Raw genomic sequence first — 20,403 nt, 5'->3', positions numbered from 1 at the left:
CATAAACCCCTATGTTTGTTGCAGCATTATTTACAATAGCCAAATTATGAAATCAGCAGAAATATCCATTGAAAGATGAATGGATAATGAAGTAGCGAGATTTTATATATACATATATATGATTGAGCCATAAAAGAATGAATGAATTCAGCCATAAGAGAATGAAATCTTGCCCTTTGCAACAACATGGATGGATCTAGAGAGTATAATCCTAAGTGAAATAAGTCAAAGAAGGTGACTCATGTGAATTCACTCGTGTGTGGAATTGAAGAAACAAAACAAACGAACACAGGTGGAAAAAAGAGACAACCGAGAAGCTGACTCTAGAGAACAAACTGGTGGATACCAGAAGGGTGGTGGGAGGGTTTCCCACCTGAGTGAGGAGAGCCCCTCCCCGTTTCCTACAGGTGATGGAGGGAATCTGCAGGCTGGGCTTGGGCTCCTTATAGGTCAGGCTCTAGTATATTCCAACTAAGAATATTCCCTGGCTCATCTCTGTCTGTCTCTGGTTTTTCTGGTGCAGGCCAATCCCAGACCAAGTCGTGGAGACCTGATTGAGACTTTTCCCACTGGCTTTCAATCCCTGGTCGTCTATGTGAGATATGGCTATGTGGTTCATGTGGCTCCTTTGGGTAAGGACAGATTTTGTGTTTAAGCACAAGGGTTGAGGTGGAGAGTGTGAATGATTGCACGATGATGGACTCATCCTCATTTCAGTGTCTGGTGTCGGAGGCGCTCATTGACCATTTGCTGCCTTGTCTTGCCTGCTCCGAGTGTCAGCTGCTCTTCCTCTCTAGCAGGAACTGTGTGGAGATACTGTTGACCTTTTTATTTTTTTTAAAAGATTTTATTTATTTATTCATGAGAGACAGAGAGAGAGAGGCAGAGACATAGACAGAGGGAGCAGCAGGCTCCCCCAGGGGAGTCCCAGTGCAGGACTCAATCCCAGGACCCTGGGATCACGACCCGAGCCAAAGGCAGATGCTCAACCACTGAGCCACCCAGGCGTCCCGAAACTGTTGCTATTCCACTAGAAAATGGGGTTCACTCCCAGGCAACCCACTGCATTTGAGGAGCACCCTTCATGGATCCCACCCCTATGTATTCGCTGCTCTGGAGGAACAAACAGGACTAAGAAGCAAAGACTTCCTCTGAATGGTTACCGACCCCAGGTCTCCCAGCTCCACTGAACCAACTTGCAGTCCCAGGGCCTCTGCTTCCTGGCAGTAGGACTCAAACACATGACTTTGCCTGGTTGGGTTCAGGTGCACCCTGCCGGGCAGAGAAGACCCCCTACCTCCTGGGCTAGAGGAATGTCATGAAAGGGGGCTCGGGAAAGCCCCAGGGCAGGGCTTGGCCAGATGCCGAATTCCCTCCTGTGTCTTTCCTCCTGGAGAAGGCTGAGCTGGGAGAGTGTGGACACTGCCAGGCCTGGTCCCTTCAATTTGTAAATGATGAAGCTAGTGAGACGAGAAGGGACTTGCCCGAGACCTGGTGAGTGAGCCGGAGCTAGGGGCTGGAGCCCTGGGGTCAGGCTTCATCCTCCTCTACTGCTTCCTTTCTTACTGTTTCAAAATGCCACTCTAGCCTGCTGGGGCCACACAGCTGTGGGCCAGGGAGGCTCAGTGACGGTCTCTAGGTCGCAGGCTCAGTATAGGAAACTGGGATGAGGACCTGGGTGTCTTCTGGCCTCCTCTGCTCTGCACTGGACTCTTGCAGGAGCATCTGAGCTCATGGGGTCATTCAGAAAGACTCCTGTCCTTTGCTTTAGCAGTGAGGAAACCATAGCCCATGGGCTCCTGGTGATTTCTCCAAGGTCACCCAGGTGTGGGTCCGTCCTGTTTCTGAGCTGGGGGCCAGGCAGGTTGGCCATGGCCCATCCTCACTGATGATGCCAAGGGCGATGGGCTGCCTGCTTGGGGCTGCAGGGGAGCCCATGGGCCTGCCCAGGGTTGAACCCGCCATGTCTGCTCTGTGAATTCCCAGGTGACACGGAAGGGGCAGCGTCATGTCCACCCTGACCGAGAAGGCCGTGGTGAAGAAGGAGCTGTTGTACGATGTGGTCGGGAGAGACAAGTACCAGATTAATAACAAACACGATGACAAGTACTCGCCGCTGCCTCCCAGCAAAATCGTCCAGCGGGCGGAGGAGCCGGTGGGGCAGGAGTTGCCCTATTCGCTGCCCTGTGAGAACCGCGAGCACTTTGTGAACGAGCTGCGCTACGGGGTGGCCCGCAGTGACCGGGTGCGTCCTCAGCCTGTGTCCTCAGCCCCAAGAACCAGCCTGTCCCTCAACCGACTGTGGCAGCACATCAGTGTGGACTGGACTGGGCTGGAGACGGGAGGCACGGATAAGATCAAAGAGCAGAGACAGGATCCCTGTCCTTGAGGATGTCACGGTTGGGGTGGGGACAGCAGTGTGGAGGCGACCCCCCCGAGGCACTGCAGACTGCTGGGGGTGGCGGCCAAGGATGGGGGTCAGCTCGCTTCTCCAGCCCTCGCTGGCCACCAGGTCCCGAGATGGACCCTAGTCGCGGCCCCAGAGGCAGGTGTTACCATCCCACTTTACAGACGGGGAAACCAGCTTAGACGGTGTATGCAGCCTGTCTGAGCTCACTCAACAATTAGGGATTGAGTCCCTGCTACATGACAGCCACTGGGCAGGGGTGGGATTTGAACCCAGGTGTGTTCTTCTCCAAAGGCTCGGGTCAAGCGAGGCTTCACGGAAGAGCTAATACCTGAGCTGAGTCTGATTTAATTCTCTTCATTAATCTGAAACTGGAAAGTGAGCTGGAGATTGCCAGGGAGTAGGGCAATAAGGAAGGTAGGCAGAGGGAATAGTTGTGAGCTACCTCCCTGGAGATGGGCTTGTGCTTCCAGATTGCTTCCAGAATCCTCTGTGGGCAGGGGCAGCTCCTTCGTTCATCGTCCCTGTTGGCATCCAGGAATGTTCAGAGTTTAGGCTGTGTGCTGTGGATTTAGGGTGGCTGAGGGTTAGGCTTTTTTTTTTTTTTTTTTTGTAGAGTGGGAGGAGGCCTCTGGTGACAGAGGGACATGCACAAGGAGAAGCCTTACCTTCCAGAAATGAGGATCCTCACCCAGAGCAGGCTGTTAACTGAGGGCGCTGCTCCTGGCTGGGGGCAGAGTGGGAAAGCTGTGTGGTGCCCAGCACTGACCCTGTGATGGGCTCTCTCTCCTTTGGGCTGAGGAGGGTAGGCTTGCCTCTGTCCAGGAGGAATGGCAGGGGGTGGTGAGGTGGGGAATGTGGAGGTGCGGAGGGGTGGCTCCCAGTCATTGTCTAGAAGCCTGTCCCAAGACTGTGATAAGCCTCAACAGTCAATCTGGAAGACCCCGACTTTTTGAGAGAGCTTGTCCCTCAGCTGTTCTTCTGGGAGGTGAGAAATCAAGAGGGCAGGAGGGACCCAGGCGTGGTGAGCCACTTCTTTTATTTGGTTTGTCCCTTACTCTGGTGCCTCTCTTTCCGAACTCCTTCCCCTGAAGATGGCTCATTAACTTGCCTTTCTTTCTCCTTCTCACTCCTGATTCTGCCTCTGGAGACTCTGCTCTCTATCTCTGAGAGTGGGGGCTTGTGAGACCCGGCAGCACTTGCAGCCTAGGGTGAGTGCATCCAAATGTCACCCCAGGAGACAAGCAGAGTCTCGTGGGGCTTCTTGCCACATGAGGCCAGGTACTCAAGCTGACTCCAGCTCCCCAGAATACCTGCCTGAAAAAGCTCAGCGCTGCCAGGAGAATCTACCGTCTATTCCAGCCAACATCTGACCATAGGCCCCTGACCTCCCTTTCTTCCAACATTTCCTAAAAAGGGCTTACGATTAGGAATCCGTCCTCCGCCTGGGAGACACGTATGTATCTCTTACAACTGAGATGTGTCTGTCTTGAGGACCTGGAAGCTATTTCTTTGAATATAATCATCAGGAAGAACAGAGCCTCTGTCTCCCAGTCTCTGGAGGAGGGTAGGATCCCACCTTCCGTACCTGCCAGGTAGGGGACTGCGCTGGCCTCAGGCCCGGACCCTGCCCCACCCTTGGCCATGCTGGCGCCTCCCCTCTTGAGCACCTGCTCACCTCTCCCTCCTGCTTGCTGGGAAACGCCCAGTCGCCTCTGTGCCCATCGGACTGGCTGAATACCATCTGTCCTCACTGCTTTTACTACCATGTGGCTTGGACCCTTGGGAAAGTTTCTGCGTGTGTCTGAATGAAGCAGTTCTCCTTCCCCAATCATCACAAGGTTCAAATTCATAGATAAGTCACAGAAATCTGCTCTTTGGTGGCTGTTTTGACCATTTGCTCCCCTGGCTGTGAAGGGCTGAGTGTGTTCACTAGCACTGCGGGTCGGGCGGTCCCGGGCCCCGTCACTTGCCAGCCCTGTGAACTACTTCTGCTGCCCACCCTGTCATCTCCACAAAATGGGAAGGGACCAGGAATAGAAACAGGGTTGCGGGCAGATTAAGAAAGCTAGAGTGCCTGCAAAGTCCCTCGACCCCTGGAAAGCAGCCAGTCCCCCACTTCGCTGTCCCCTTCCGCCTCTAGTCTCCTCTGCCCTGCTTTCCAGGTCACAGAGGCGGGGGCAGGGCCGGGCCCCCAGGCTCACAGCAGTTGTTCCCTGTCCACCCATCCTCAGGCATCATCCTCTCGGCTCGACCTCATCATCCGGTGTTTCCAGAGGATCTGCCTCCTTTCCCAGAGCCCTCAGTGCACAAGTGAGATAAGCTTATTTCATAAAAGCAGAGCCTCAGTGCTACTCAGTGTCAAGACAGTTGTTCAGCAGGTGAACCGTGAACACCTGCTATGTGCTTGCAGGTAGGCCGCGCACCTGGGGCAGCGAAGGCAAGCCAGGAGAGCTCCGGCCCTCAAGCCCTGGAGAGTGGCAGCGTCACAGGGCCACCATCCCCAGCTTCACAGTTGCTTCAAGGCTTGGGGCTGGCCAGTCCTGACCTAGAACACTCACCCCTGGCCCTCTGGCCTTTCCGCAGCCACCGCTGGGGCTTTCCCATGCTGTCCATACCACAGGACCATGAGCTCTACTCCCTGGAGTGTCCACACCTATAGCTCCTTCCTCCTCTCATCATTTCCTCACCAGGCACCTCCCGCCCTCTTGGATCCCCCTTCCCTGCTCCTATTTGTTCTGCCTGCGGTTCCATTGAGAGGACCAATGCCAGATGCGTCTTTCCGGAGCTGAGGGTTCTTTTTTTTTTTTTTTTTTTTTCAGATTTTATTTATTTATTTGACAGAGAGAGAGAGAAAGAGAGAGCAGAAGCAGGGGGAGTGGCAGGCAGAGGGTGAGGGAGAAGCAGACTTCCTGCTGAGCAGTGAGCCAGACATAGGGCTCCATCCCAGGTCCCAAAGACCATAACCCAAGCTGAAGGCAGATACCAACTGAGCCACCCAGGCACCCCCTGAGCTGAGGGTTCCTGGTGTGTGTTTCTGTGGTCAGACCCCTTTCTCTTCTGCTGCAGATTGCTGAGGCGGCCCTCGCAGACAAGTGATGACAGTAGCTCTCCTGGCTGCTGTGTTGTTCGTCCGGCCTCAGCTGGCCAGAAGCCAGTGGAAGAAGCATTAAGTTCAACGAACTGTCCTGATGGCAACAAGTTAGTGCGGAGAAATGTTGCTTGGCCAGCAGGCGTGGAATTTGGTTGATTGTTTTCATTCTGTTTTGTGATCATTGAGGCTAATTTCAACCAAGCTAAATACAAGCACAGGAAAATTTTATTTGGGAATAAATATAAATTCATTTAGTTGGAGAAATAAAAACCTCACGCGAATTCATTAAATCTTGGGCAGCCCGGGTGGCTCAGCGGTTTAGCGCCGCCTTCTGCCCAGAGCGTGATCCTGGAGACCCAGGATCGAGTCCCACGTTGGGCTCCCTGCGTGGAGCCTGCTTCTCCCTCTGCCTGTGTCTCTGCCTCTCTCTCTCTCCCTCTCTGTGCCTCTCATGAATAAGTAAATAAAATCTTAAAAAAAAAATCAAATCTCCTTTAAATTCTTTTAAAGGCATAGTTGGCTCCATTATAGATTGAAGGGTTGTGTGCCCCTAAAATTCATGCTGAAGGCCTAATGTGATGGTTCCTGGAGGTGAGAGGGCTTTGGGAGGTGAGTAGGAACAGATGAGGTGATGGGAATGCCCCCCACCCTTGAGGGATTAGCCGCCTTCGAAGAAGAAGAGAGACCAGAGTTCTTTTTCACCTCCATGTGAGGACACAGTGAGAAGCGGACCATTTGCAACCCGAGAAGTTTCAACCAGGAACTGAATCTGTCATCACCTTGATCTTGAATTTTTCAGTAGCCAGAGTCGTGAGAAACCAACGTCTGTGCTTTAAGCTCCTGGTCCGTGGTCTGTCCTTACAGTAGCCCGAGCAGGTGCATACAGGCTCCAGCTCCACTGAGATGTACCCTGGCCATTCCCACTTTCCTCTGGTTTCTTCTTGGAGGCTAGTATTCTTATTTTTATTGAGAGAGAGAGAGAGAGAGAGAGAGAGAGAGAGAGAGAGAGAGAACCTGTACACCGGAGGCGGGGGTGGTCGTGGGAAGGGAGTGGGAAGTAGATGAAGGAGAGAGAATCCTAAGCAGGCTGCACATTCAGTCATAGCCTAAAGTGGGGCTGGGGCTCAATCTCACCACCCTGAGGTCATGACCTGAGTGGAAACCAAGAGTGGGAGCCTGACCCACTGAGCCAGAAGGTGCCCCTGGAGGCCTGTGTTCTCCACAGTGTGAGGATACACCAAGGGGAGGGGAGACACACCTGTGATGCCTAAGAACGGGAACCATGGGCCTGCCAGGGCCTGGGACCTCAGTGGTTTGAACCATGTCTACGAGTTCTGGGCCACGAGCATGAGGCCACCTCAGTGAGGGAAGGTGTCCCATCGTCCCCTTCCTGCCTGCTTGTCTTCCTTCCACGAATGATTGGTCTCTCTCTCTCTGCCTTTATCATCCTCCCCCCCGCCCCCGGCCCTTCTACCCCCAGCGCTCCTGCCTCCTCTCCACGAAGGCTTGCCCTGGCCCCGAGTCTCTGACATTGCACCTCTCCTGCGGCCCCTCCTCTCCCGTCATCTCAGCACCGCCTCTCCCAGCTTCCGGGGAACCTCGGGCCCCCACGTCCAGTCCCTAGGGTGTGGTTGACTCAGTGCCGCACCAGCTCAGACTTCCGATAGGCCGCCGTTGGGTCAGGGGCTGTCAGGAGCCCCCGAGGGACGGCTCACACTTGGCCCCAGAGTAAGTTTCCCTGGGAGGGATGTGAGGGTGACAGGCCAGGCTGGCACCCCTGATTACAGGGCAGCTCGGGGTGGGGGGGCGGGTGGAGCCGGTGCCAATCTGGGCCCCTCAAGACTTGCTGGAAGCCTGGGTCTGGACCCAGGGGATCTTCCTTGACTGCAATCAGAGGCTGGAGCTCCCAGATCATTCATAAGATGTGATTTCCCAACCTATTGCTGCTCTTTGGAAAATGTAGTATTTGATTCTAACTCTATTTTTGTCATGTCTCAAATGCCCATTTCATTAGAAGGCATCAGGAACATCGAGGGAGAAGCAAGAGGGCTCTGTCCCTCCACCCCCACCCCTTACCTGGCCAGACCCTGAGTCTTTGGGGAGGGCCTACCCTGTGAAGAAAGGGAAGGGACCCTGGCACCTGTGAGGGGCCTGCTGTGGCCACACCAGCAGTTCTGGGAGCGGTACCCTGGCTCCCACTGTGGCACATCAGCTGAGCTGTCACCTGCCTGCACAGCTCTTAGGTTTCAATTAGCCCCCCCCCGGTGACCATGGAAATGTCTGAATGCCTTCCTGTTAGCTAGCTGCTTCCCCAGACCTCACCCTCAGCTTATAATGAAAGCAAATCTCAGACCAAATTCCATGGCACACGTAGGCATTTATGGAACAAGTGTTCACCAAGGAGCCACAGAGCCAGTCACCAGCCTGCCCTGAGAGCAGAGTGGGGACTAGGACTGCTAGGACTGCGCTCTGTCCTAGCAGTTTGGGCATCAAGGTTCAGGGGCCATTCCTAAAGAAACAGGCTCCGGGCTTCTCTCCCGCACTGTGCTCCTGCAAGGGCGGGGAGGGTCATGGGAAGCAGTCCCGTCACCAATGAGACATCATCTCTCTCCTATTAGGCTCATGATCACGTCTTTAATTTTTCCAAGGATAAACCATTTCCAATACTCAGTGTGCAAGTTAGACCATACCTGGAGATCAGAAATGAAGATAGTTACGTAGCCGATGTCTTTCAGGCAGAGTGCCAGCCTACTGCCCCCCCCCCCCCCGCCCGCTGTAGTTTTCCTATTCGAAGGTCAGCTGTCCCTGGGGGGGTTCTTGGCGAGGAATCTAGCCTCTCTTGTCTTTCAGGCAACAGGAGAATGTGCATAGGGACTGAGGATGACCCTTTTCTGGAAAAGCCTCAAGGAAGGAGGTCCACTAGAGCTGCCCAGAGAGCAAAGCTAACAGAGAGGGTATGGAGAGAGCAGCTGGAGGTGCCAACATTTGCGGTGAGGGTCTGGCCGAGGGGAAGGGCTGAGGAGATCCTCACAATCCCGGTCTCCTGCCTCCTTTCCCGACCAGCCTCTCCCCAAAGGTGGACACAGAGCCCTCTGACTCCCTTGCCTTCCTGAAGCCCCCAGAACAAGACTGACTGACATTCCTGCCATGTAGGATGCAAGGGGTTCTGGGGGGGGGGGGGACTGGGGAGCTTATCTTCAAGTCCTTTGCCTCTCTCTTTAGCATCCCTCTTTCCTGACTCCCTACTGCCTCCCCACCCTGACCATGCATTTCAAAGAACACCCTCCCTCCCCCACAACAGCCCTGGTCCCAGGCTACACAACCCTCACTCATATCCTTACACCAAGACTTAGCCCTTGCTAAGTCCCAGTTCTTCCAGGTCCTTCCAGGTCCTTCCAGGTCCTGAAAGCCACCACAGGACTACTTTGTACTAAGATACCAACAGCTTCAGAAGAGATTGAAAGCACATGTTGTCTGAGAGACAAAGGCTAACAACCGAATTCACTGTGGCAAATTCCAGGTACCAGGATAGGAGGATAGAAACAGGTGGGGAATAAGGGGACGTTACCCCCACACCCTACAGAGAGAGATGGGAGTGTCTGGTGATAACCTGGGCAGCTGTCTAGTGACCGGCTATGTGAAGTGGCACAATGGCCCTTCCCCACAGCAGAGGGACTGCCTAAGGGCTGCCGGGTGCTCTCAGCACTGCCATCACCCTGCAAGGGGCTCTCCTGAGCATGTCCCCTCACCCTGGGTGGCACAGGGCCATTCCCCTGGAGGATGACTTTGTGGTACATCCAGCTGGCTGGCAGCCCGGAGAGTTCCCTTGTCCTCCTATGTCTCAGCCATTCCAGATCCCAGCTACCTTTAGAAAATTCTCGTGGATGCACACAGAGGAAAACATCAGCCATCCCCGAGGCAGGAGGGGCAGCATGGGGGACTTCCCTATGTCCTGCCAGTGGTTCCACAACTGAGAGTGAGGACAGAGATGCTGTCTTACCAAAGTGACAGAATGCTGTCAAGGGACAATCAGAGTCATGCCACGTGGACTCCAGGGTTCTCGTTTCTCCAGCACTCAGCAGTCTTATTAAACTTTCCTTGAACTGAAACACAGTCTGTGGATATGCATATTCTCTGAAGCAGGTTATAGCCCTAAACAATGTTGTGCTGAGACCAAGGGTTGTCCGGAGGTAGTGCCACAATTTTGTCAGCTTTTCACATGCAGGTCAACTATGGTTTATTAATTATATATATCTTCACGTTTTAGTGGAATTTGATTCATGGAAGTCAGTCTAGAGGGTGGGAGCCTACAACTCGTCCAGCATATGTTAAAACTTTCCAGCAACTCAACACACTTCTAGTGGGCGTTAAACTTTATATTGAGGGCTGCAACTTTATTTCATTTCAAGGTTTTTCTCACAATCGCAGAGAATAATCGTTGTATTTTCCTATGTATTAGTGAAAGTATGAAGCAAACAAGTTTTCATGGAGCACCCACAGTAAGCCAGGCATTGTGATGGATGCTGGGGTCCCAGTGTGACAAGCTCTGACAGGACTACCTCTTGGGGTCCCTGCAGTTCTAACGGAGAGAGGGATATTAGTAAAAGAACCTCACGGATCAGTGTTCCAAGTCTCACCGTGAGAACTGCCATCAAGGGTAGATACAGGGATACGTGAGACTGCAAACAGGGGTGGGACATGGTGGTGCCGGCTACGCATACCCTGGACTGACCATTATGCTGGGACAATTGATCTTGACATGAAATGAGTTCCAGGAAGGGGAGTCACAGATAACAAGAAGTAAGAAAGCCTTTGCGTCTCTGGGCCTTCCATTTGTGCCCACCTTTGTGGAGGGTAGCGTGGCCCTCTGACCACCGTGAGGCAGGCATGGACACTTCTGGAACCCCCAAATGGAGGCTGATAGTTCAGCCTGGGGATCAGAGCAGGGCCCCCTTTGGTTGTAGCGAGTGTAAGACACTCTTTTAACCTTCAACCTTCTGATAGCCTTGACTTTTCAGGAAAGTCTTATGACTGGTTGTAGCCTGTTTTCTGTCATGCCGGGGGATTCAGGGACCCACCAGCTTTCACATGCCTGGGAAGGTACAGCCCGGAGGAGGGCAACATCCCTCATCCTCAAGCCAGAGAGGTAGTGGCTGTAGTGACTACCGTGGAGGATGGTCACATGGGGCGGCCATTCAGTAGGGTTGCTGCTGGCAGGGGCAGGCTGAGCAGGCACAAGAACATGGGGACTTGGCACTTCTGAGACCTCCTGGAGAGCTTGCTGGAAGGTAACAGAGGGATATTCAGAGGTGGCTAATTGGTTTTAAAAACTTTATTTTTTTGAGCCATTGTAGCTTCACAGCAGAGTTGAGAAGAAGGTACAGAGAGTTCCTGGACACCCTGTGCTCACTCCATGCACAGCCTCCCCCACTACCTACATCCCTCAGCGGAACATCCACTGTTGTTACAACTGATGACCCCACGTGGACATGTCATTATCCCCCAAAGTTCACAGTTTCTGTTTGGGTCCACTCTCAGCATTGTACATTCTGTGGGTCTGGACAAATGTGTGATGGGGCCTATGCATCATTATAGTCTCATACAGAGTAATTTCACTGCCCCAAAATTGAGGTGGTTAATTTTCAGCAAACTAGGGGGAACTTCAAGCCATGCAATTTAGGCATGGAAAGTCAATATATTTCCATCTGGTACTCACAGAGGATGAGGACCAGACTTGGAGTTGACAAAGAAAGCTAAAAGGAGGACTGAGTGAAGGGGGTCCTTGGGAAGATGTTGGGAAATGTACATGTGGGGTCAGGGGTTCAAGCACCAGGTGTTGTGGCTACAGAGGGACAAAATTCAGTTGTTGAGTTTGGTTTTTAGGCACCCCAATAGTAAAAGGAATTTACCTAGACAGCAATGGCTAGTCTAGGTGGACAGATGTAGACAACCCATCAGATACCAGCTAGGCACCAGACATCACGGAGTGTCCTCTCCACATGACCGTACTGAATCCTCAGTGATGACATCACTGAAAAATGGATCATTACCCCAATCCCACAGAAGGTGGGACCCAAGCTCTGAGAGTCAAGAGCTCTTCCCAAGGTCACTCAGCTAGAAATTGCTGAGAGAACCCAACAGGTGCCGAATTAATGTTCCTTTCTTCCTTGTTTGCTCATAATCTATAAAAATATAATGGAATTCCTTTCTTTCTTTTTTTTTTTTAATTTTTATTTATTTATGATAGTCGCAGAGAGAGAGAGAGGCAGAGACACAGACAGAGGGAGAAGCAGGCTCCATGCACCGGGAGCCCGATGTGGGATTCGATCCCGGGTCTCCAGGATCGCGCCCTGGGCCAAAGGCAGGCGCCAAACCGCTGCGCCACCCAGGGATCCCTGGAATTCCTTTCTTAAGATACACTTACTGATTGATTCTTTGGTTTTGATACAATTAGCCCATCCTTCAGCCAGTGAGTGAGGGAAGGGGAGAAACAGAACCAAGGTTGCCTGAGGGCAAGGGTCCAGCAGACAGAAGAGCCGTGAGGTGTCTCCATTGATGTGCCCAGATGCAGGATTTGTGGCTCCTTCAGGCTGTCACTGGTTTTGGGATCGCCGCTTTAAAAGAGAGTATCCAAGAACAGCAATGAAGCCAATTCCCAGGGTTGCCCCTCCTCCAATCAGGACATTTGTCACCTGAAAGTGAGTAACCCACGGTCAGCATTCACACACACAGCAAGTACAGGCAGATTCTCCCTCTCTTCCAAGGGCCTGGAGGCCACACCCGATTCTCCTTCCCCCTGAGCTGCCAGCCCAGAGTTCTCTCCCAGGGAAGATACTTGCTGAGTCCTCGTGGCCCCATTTCCAGGGAGACCTATATTCTCTTAGTGGTGAAGACCTCTTAGTGGTGGGCTTGTCTGGGCTGATGGGATCCTTTTGTGTGAGTTTGCTGGGTGACCTCATTAGTTCCTGACTCAGACTGGGGAAGGAAGAGGGTTTGTGCTTGGTTTCCTAGGAGAACAGAGCTCTCTCCTGAACCTGGGAACTGCTCTGCTGTCTGGGCTACACCCCCAGGGAGGGAGGGGGATTGGCAGAAGCTGAGGAGAGACCTCTGGACACCATGGCCAAGGGAGCATACTTTGACTTCACTATGCACTGTGAACTGCAGCATGGAAACGTCTACCTCCAGCCCCAGCTCCTCTCTCAACTCCAGACTCCTAGGTCCAACTGCTACTCACCATCGTCACCTGGAGGTCTAAAGGCCACCCATCACCAACTACCTCCAAATTCTTGGTTTCCCTCCGCAAGCCTGGTCCTCCCATCCTCACCCTCATCTCATCCAGAAGCCTCTGTCCACCCAATCACCCGGGCCTGGAGCCCTGCAAGTATTTAAAGAACACAAGTCCCTGGGGATAGTAGTGGAATGGACGAGGAGATGAAGCCCGGATGGCTGACATCTTGTCTGGCCATTGGGGAGCCCTTGAAGCAAGTGTGAGGTGGCCCAGGAACTGCTCCCAAACTAGGTCACTACTGTGACTCCGGGAAGAGCAAGGACCTCACCTGTGTCACTTGTCTTGTTCCTCACTGCATCCCCCGCACCCAGCTCTGCCAAGCACAGAGGTGCTCTTTATGAGTTCTTAAATAAATGGCCCAACTAGGAGCAGTAGTGATGCGATACTTTAAATTATTAGGCCTGCTGCTGTACAGCGGTAAGGAGCAGACTCTAGAGAAGGACAGCTGGGGTTGGAATCCTGCCTCTGCCAATAACTAGCTGTGCATTTTGGGGACAACACATGGAAGACTGAAGAGGTGGGAGTGGAGCTGAGCCCCAGATCTTCCATAAATATATCCTTGAGCTCTTACACAGGCTCATGACCTTGAGCATCCCTTGGCTGAGGGCTCTCTGGGGCCTTAGGAGACCTGTTATGCGGTTGGCTTGGCCCTGACTTTTCCCAACACGCTTTGGGAGCATTAGGAGCTGCCTTTAGGGTGGGTATTCAAGCTGCAGGATCCTAGAAGGTCAGACTGGCAGGCCTCCCGAGGTCCTCCATTCAACTCCTCCTCCTACACGTGGGGAAACTGAGGCCCAGGGAGGGAGTGACCTGTCCAACGACCCCCAGTGGATCAAAATCTGATTGAAGATTTGAGCTCAGACATCTTGATTCCAGCATGTGGGTCATAATGATTCTCCCCTTTCGCTGCCCAGCTTAGACACCCCAGGAGACATTCAGGAGGGAGAGGGATCACCTCAGAGGGCCTTACCTGCCTGCTGTGGGGTTCACCATATCTCAGGTTGGTGACAAAATGCTCACAGTTTCTGCTCAGAAGACTGTATGGCATCTCCTGACCAATCTTCTGCTTTGCAGAGTAGATGATCTCATTCACAGGCCTTGGTGTGTATTTGTGGTCCAAGTGATTGTTGACCCTATAGCGGCAGTTCCCCACCACATCCTCCAGGCGGTCCCGTCTCACCACGGCTCTGTTGCTCAGCACAGAGAAGACGCTGCTGGAGCCGGCCCCAGGGTACTCACCTGGAGTCAGAGATATGGTCATGGTCATGGGGGTGGGTTGCAGGGGAAGGTGAGACAGGGAGAGAAGAGAGGCAGGATGAAAAAGAGGAGCAAGGAGGACACTGCTGGAGTGTCACTGTTTGTCTTTTCACATAGGTGATTGGAGGATTCCTAGATCTTTATTTAACAAGCTGTGAATACTTTTTCAAGTCAGTGAATGTCATGATTGCTTATGGCAATGTCATTGTAATTTCGTCACATGAATATAGATCGTTTATTTGACCAAGCCCTATTATTGAACACTTAGGTCTTTAAAATTTTTGCCATTATGACCAGTGATAGTCAAACATTTACTATTTGTTCATTTTTGTGCGCTTATACATTTCGCGAAGAGAACAAATTTATTTTACTATTGACTGTGTTTCACACACTGCTACTTTCCATGTATTACTTCATCACCTTTTAACTTTCGAGGTACATATTATGTCCATTTGGGTAATCAAAATATGGGTGTTGGGGGTTTCATCTTGAAGATGTGACCTCCAGTGACCCATGAGCTGGATCCCAGCAATCAAAGGCTTCTCATTCCCTTCCTGTCCGTGGAATGGGCATTCTGTTTGACTTCCCTGCCCCTGGATCTATGGGATCCCACTCAATTACGCAGTGGGATATGGATATAGGATCTGCTCAAGCATTGCTCAGGGAGAAACCAACTCTGGTTTCCCTTGCTCAGCTCTTTCCTCCAATTATTCTCAATCTGGTAACAAATATTTTGAAAAATTATATTTCCAACAGCTCTTACTTGGGGGAGTCAGATGGATCACATAACCGCCTCCCACATAGATGGCCCAGTGCTCATAGCCAATGCGGAAAATCTCAATCAGGTCTCCAGGCCTGGGTTCTTGATGAAACTGCAACAGAAAAACCCAAGATGGTGTAGGAAGCCTCTAGGTAACAGTTGAGAGCCCTCCTGGGACCCTGCAGCTTGGCCTGGGGACCCCCTTGCTGATGTTCATCACCTGATGAGAGCCTGGAGTGGGAGGGAACTCCTGGCCTCTGTGAGGTCCTCAGCCTTCTGTCACTTTTAGAGCTTCCCCAAACTGGGGGCTGAAGTCTGGATAAAAGGACCTTGTGGAATAGGAGAGTGGGGATTTGTTCAGTGTGCCCACATTATCATGTATGTATGTGCTTGTGTACATGTGGTATGGGCTGCAGTGCAGTAGCACACATGAATATATATGTACGTGTTGTGCATGTGTGTTCTATGTGTGTTGTGTTCTGATTACATGCATATCTGTGTGTGTTGCATATTGTGTGTGTGTGTGTCTGTGTGTGTGTGTGTGTGCGTGTTGTGGATACTCATAGGCACACCGAGGAGGATGTGAATGTGCACGTTCAGGTTCATTGCACGGCTGCTCCTGAGAGTGTTGACGTGACTCCCTGCATGAAAACCCCTTCACTGAGATTGGGAGCCCCGAACCCATCGTCAGCAGTCGGGCAGGGGAGTCACCACCTTCTCTCCTCTTCTCAGACTGACATTCAGGTCCTCATCCCACCTCTTGGCCCTGGTTGTCCATGGCCACACAGGCACCTGTTCCTCCCTGGACTCTGTCCCCGCCAGCCTCAAGACACCCACCCTCGGAGATGGCAACCTGAGAGGCAGGAGCTGACAGCATCCTAAGGAAACCTGAGACTCTGTGGGGCCAGCTAGCATCTGGACCCATGGGGACGGTCACAGCACGCACATGGAGGGCTTGTGCCCTCCCCCCCAGGCTGCCATGGCTTCTGCTTTGAGAATGTTTCAATTTCTTCCCTTTCTGAGCCAGCTCTCAGCCCACAACCCTCTATCTCTGATTGCAGGCCACCTCATGGGAGACCTGGGGCCTGTGTACCCCGGCCCTCTTCTTTGTGCCAATATCCATCCACCAATGTAGAATCCAGGAGTTTCTCCTTAATTCTCCTCCTCAAACATCTCTCACACTGTGATTCGTTTCAGGGCAGCCCCCAACCCTGTCTCTGAGACCCTCACCCTCTTTTTCCTGTGTTTTTTTTTTTTTTTTTTACTTTATTCTAGTAATCTCCATACCCAATGTGAGGCTTGAACTCATGACCCTGAGATCAAGGGTCACATGTTTTTCTGACTTAGCCAGCAAGGTGTCCTGACCCTAAGGCCTCTTGACCACAGGCCCCACTCCTATCCTGGCCTCCTGTCCCTTCTCCCCCACATCTGGTCTCCCCAGGACCCACCGTGGCTTTCCCACAGAGCACATCTGGCCTCAGGGCATGGGGCCTGCTCTGTGGGCCACTCACAGGCCCTCCTCACCCTCCCTGCCCTCTGCTCCACAGGCTGCCAGGCTTGCCCTTCTCACCACACAGCTGGCTCCTGCCTCTGCTCCCCTGCACACCTGGCTGTCTCTGCCCCCAGTCCCCTTCCCCACCCGCTCCCTTCCTCTTCTCATCCACACCAGAAAGTCCTCTCTGAGAAGCTGCCATCAGGCCCGCCTGGCTCAGCTGCCCTCTCTGGGTCCCCAGGTCCTGGGGCAGCCACCCCCTCTGCACAGATCATGTTGTGCCGGGACTTTCCCTGCCTGCCTGCACCTCTTCTGGGTTTGGAGCTCCAGTGGGGCGGGATCCTGTGTGGTGCCCCTTGCCTCCTTCCTCTCTGGGAACCAGTGAGGGCCTGGGCTAGAATGGGGGCCAAGGGAATCTCCATGGAAGAGAGGCTGGAGGACCAGCAGGGCTGGGACCCAGGGCCAGGGCCTCCCCTCTCTCAGCCAGGGCACGGCTGGTCCAAGGGTGGCCTCCACGCTGGAATCAAAAGGGGGTTTTGCACTCTGGATTCCACCTGTGATAAGGTCAAGCCCAGACACCACGCGCATAGGAGCTGCCAGCAGATCCAATGTGAACTTGGGCCGTGCCTGGATAAGGAGATGGTTGCCCAGGCAACAAAGGCCGCTCCTTCTGGAATGATCTCATTGCCCTGAATTGCCTGAATTCTACTTGTTCCCCTTCAGCTGTACGCCCGCCACCGAGCCCTGCCTAGGCCTGCCTGGGCTGTGTGGGAATCTGGACACCATAGAGGTCAGGAAGGGAGTCCGCGTCAGAAAGCTGAAATTCAAGCCAACTTCACAGGGCAGGCCAAGTGCCATGGAGCAAGAGGGAGAGGAGGACAGAGCTGAGCAGGCGCCGAAGTCCATCTGGAGCCAGGGAGCCAGGCCCAGCGGGGATCCACTCACCTCCCAAGTCCTGGGACCCCCCGCCCTTCACCCACGCCCCAGATGCTTCCCAGCTCAGGAGACAGAGCCCCCTGCCACCACAGCTCCTACCCCCGGAGGCCCTTGGGCCCCGGCTGAGCCAGATGGAGCGAGGAGGCTCCCTGGACCCAAAGCCCTCACAGCCCAGCAGGGGCTTTTAAAGAGGGACTTTTAAACTACAAAGAGTCTTCCAGAACCTCCTTCTGAAGCTTTTCCAAACTTTGGAGTTAACTGTGCCCAAGGCCAGGAACCCAGACTGAGGCCTTTATAGGAAGGGGCCCCCCCACCCCTGGAGAGCCCTAGGTAGAAAGTCAGGGACACTTACCTCAGTCATGGTGCTGTCTGCTGTGTGCTGCTTGTGCACCAACTTTTATTGAAGTTGAAAGTTTTGCTTTCACTTTCCTTTTCGATGCTATGTAAAGCTACTTTTCTTAGTAAAGTAAGCATTAGGCCCAGGGTGGAGCCCAGCACCAGGCTCAAACTCAGGATCCTGAGACCAAGACCTGATCTGAGGCCAACACTCAGATGCTTAACCAACTGAGCCACCCAGGCACCACAGAAACAGTTTTGTTTGTTTGTTTGTTTTTAAAGATTTTTTATTTATTTACTCATGAGAGACAGAGAGAGAGGCAGAGACACAGGCAGAGGGAGAAGCAGGCTCCATGCAGGGAGCCCGACGTGGGACCCGATTCCAGGACTCCAGGATCACGCCCTGGCCCAAAAGCAGGCACTAAACCGATGAGCCACCCAGGGATCCCGAGAAACAGTTTTTAAAGGGAGACTGAACAGTCACTCTAAATGGAAGGTCTGTGATTACCTACCTCAAAACATAGAATTGCTGTGGCTTGTGATTGAACCTGGGTCCCACCCGCTCGTTGCACGACAGGCCAATATGATGAGGGAGACAAAGAGTTGGGACAAGGAAAGCGATTTTATTCGAGAAAGCCCGCTCACTGAGAAGACGGTGGACTCATGTCCTAAAACACCACTGTCCCATCTCCCTGCAGGAAGGGCTTTTAAAGGGGAACAGGAATGAAAAAAGAAACCAGCTACAGTGCCACGAGGGCTAGAGTAATCCACCACATGTCTTCAGTGATCGAGCGTCAGGTTCTTCAAGTTTCCTGAGAGATTTTTTTTTAAAGATTTTATTTATTAATGAGAGACACACACACACACACACACAGACAGCCAGAGACGCCAAGGAGAGGGAGGAGCAGGCTCCATGCAGGGAGCCCGACATGGGACTCGATCCCGGATCTTTAGGATTACGCTCTGGACTGAAGGTGGCACTAAACCGCTGAGCCACTGGGGCTGCCCTCCTGAGAAATTTTAAGCAGAATTGATTACTAGCTTATCATGTGCTTATGGGGTGATGTGCAAGAACATGATCATTAGTTTGTTTGTGCAATGTGTTCTGCCTTAATTGAGGATTCCTATGAAACCTAAGGACAGGGCCACCTGGGTGGCTCAGTGGTTGAGTGCCTGCCTTTGGCTCAGGTCGTGATCCTTGGGTCCTGGGATCGAGTCCTGCACAGGGCACCACACAGGGAGACTGCTGCTCCCTCTGCCTATGTTTCTCTGTGTCTCTTCTCATGAATAAATAAATAAAATCTTTTTTAAAAATGAAATTTAAAAATTTAAAAAAAACAAAACCTATAAGGTCAGCTAGTTCCCCAACAGGCTTACAGCGTTCAAACAGGTCTACTGTGGAATGACAAGGGAGGGAGAAATATTCAGGGCAAAATTAAATCAAGATGGAGCTAGTCCTACTAGAGCTTTACAGCCCCTGGAGGCCGTCTCCCTTGGTTCTTTACTTCTCTCACAAATGCCTAAAAGAATTGATTAGGAGTTCTGCTCTAGGAAGATAACTACCACCTACATAACCACACTGTATTATGAACTAGTTATGGTAAATAGGGAGGAACCCAGTTAAGGTCTGTGGGATCAAAGTCCTTTATGTACCACTGTCAATAGGTAGTCCAGGAAATTTGTTTACCAGATATTTACTTTTTCTTTTCTTTTAAGATTTTATATATTCATTTATGAGACACACACACACACACACACACACACACACACAAAGGCAGAGACATAGGCAGAGGGAGAGGCAGGCTCCCTGTGGACACCCCAAGGGGGCATTCGATCCTAGGATCCCGGGATCATGCCCTGAGCTAAAAGCAGATGCTCAACCACTGAGTCACCCAGGTGCCCCAACATTTACTTTTTTATCTTCCTGTGACATGTATGTCTTCTTTCAATCCCAGGCCCTTTCTCCTTAGTTGAGAAGGACATATATACCTCATTTTGCCATGGATACTGCTAGGGCCTTTCCCATTCGAGGTGGTAAGACATCAGAACATAACCTCCCATGACAACTGGAGAGTAGGTGAGGGAAGGCATCTGGGGGAAAAGGGAGGTGGTGCTGGTCGTTGAGGTTGGGGCTGCTCTCTCAGGGAGCAAGGGCAAGCGGTCATCTTGAAGTCTAACACTGAGATAACTTACTCGTGCGATGCTCAGCACATGGTGCAACCTCATCTTAAACCTGTAGCCACCAGGTACCCACTGAGGTCCTACCACGTGCCAAGCACTGCAGTAGGAAGTCAGACATCCATCAGTGAACAACACTGATAAAAATCTATGCCACTGTGGATCATACTTTCTTGTTGGAGAGATGGACAGAAGTATCATAAGGTAGATATTATGTTAGATGGTCAAATGCTGAGAAAAATGGAGAATAGAAAGGGGATAGAGATGATGGGAGGTGCAATTTTAATTTTAGGTCTCCTATGTAGGAAGGAACAGCTTCACTGGACAAGTGACTTTTGACCAACGCAATCAAGGAGGCAGGAAGTGAACGGAGCAGCCATTGCAAAGGCCCTGTGGCTGCACATGTCTGCCAAGGTTTCTGGATCTGGGAATTGAGTCGCAGGAGAAAACAGCCAAGAGTAACCCGAGCCCTATCTACATGGCGTAGGGTGTTGATTTTTGTTCTGAATTAAGTGGAATCCACTGGGGGGTGGAGCATGACAGTGACATGACTTGTGCTGATTCCTAGACTACCTCTAATTCCTGTATTGAGAATGGCTTTGGAGTACAAGTGGGAGCAACCAAGAGCAGCTGGTTGTATTTCGGACAACCAAGT

The 20,403-nt window shown here is 52.2% G+C and overlaps 2 protein-coding genes and 1 long non-coding RNA gene across 9 annotated transcripts in view; 2 read left to right on the top strand and 1 right to left on the bottom strand.

Moving 5' to 3' along the window:
• Positions 1-410: 410 nt before the first annotated feature.
• On the top strand, positions 411-5,944 carry LOC140612330 (phospholipase A and acyltransferase 3-like). 5 transcript variants are annotated; one of them, XR_012013607.1, is made up of 4 exons: positions 411-632; positions 1,987-2,245; positions 3,024-4,002; positions 5,477-5,944. XR_012013607.1 is itself a non-coding variant. In XM_072789595.1 (3 exons), exons 2-3 carry the CDS (start codon positions 2,009-2,011, stop codon positions 3,117-3,119), a joined length of 333 nt encoding a protein of 110 aa, XP_072645696.1. In that variant the 5' UTR covers positions 411-632; positions 1,987-2,008; the 3' UTR covers positions 3,120-5,944. The 5 variants fall into 5 exon arrangements, 3 of the variants coding, with proteins under 3 accessions (XP_072645696.1, XP_072645697.1, XP_072645695.1); XR_012013608.1 differs by having other exon boundaries at positions 3,024-4,720; positions 4,821-5,944; XM_072789595.1 differs by having other exon boundaries at positions 3,024-5,944.
• Positions 5,945-10,818: 4,874 nt separating this feature from the next.
• On the bottom strand, positions 10,819-17,709 carry PLAAT4 (phospholipase A and acyltransferase 4). Its single transcript, XM_072789593.1, has 4 exons — positions 17,587-17,709; positions 14,810-14,918; positions 13,760-14,028; positions 10,819-12,193 (listed from the first exon to the last, which is right to left on the bottom strand). Exons 1-4 carry the CDS (start codon positions 17,593-17,595, stop codon positions 12,095-12,097), a joined length of 486 nt encoding a protein of 161 aa, XP_072645694.1. The 5' UTR covers positions 17,596-17,709; the 3' UTR covers positions 10,819-12,094.
• LOC140612329 (uncharacterized) overlaps positions 16,983-20,403 on the top strand; it is a 10,468-nt gene continuing 7,047 nt past the window's right edge. For 2 of the 3 annotated variants that reach the window (XR_012013604.1, XR_012013603.1), the window contains exons 1-2: positions 16,983-18,066; positions 20,054-20,206. This is a non-coding gene — a long non-coding RNA (uncharacterized lncRNA). Of the gene's footprint in view, positions 18,067-20,040; positions 20,207-20,403 lie in introns of all 3 variants that reach the window. The other variant, XR_012013606.1, reaches the window with a different exon arrangement.

This window comes from Canis lupus, chromosome 21 (genome assembly GCF_048164855.1).
Source record: "Canis lupus baileyi chromosome 21, mCanLup2.hap1, whole genome shotgun sequence".
NCBI lineage: Eukaryota > Metazoa > Chordata > Mammalia > Carnivora > Canidae > Canis > Canis lupus.
The sequence above is the reverse complement of the archived record's forward strand: the minus strand, read 5'-3'. Positions and strand labels throughout refer to the sequence as shown.

Excerpts from the sequence above, each read along its gene's own strand:
- LOC140612330 (XM_072789594.1), top strand. The coding sequence starts at position 2,009 with ATGTCCACCCTGACCGAGAAGGCCGTGGTGAAGAAGGAGCTGTTGTAC.
- PLAAT4 (XM_072789593.1), bottom strand. Across the intron at positions 14,029-14,809 it reads GATCCATCTGACTCCCCCAA|GTGAGTACCCTGGGGCCGGC; the intron begins GTAAGAGCTGTT and ends CTCTGACTCCAG. Across the intron at positions 12,194-13,759 it reads GTGAACCCCACAGCAGGCAG|GTGACAAATGTCCTGATTGG; the intron begins GTAAGGCCCTCT and ends ACTCACTTTCAG.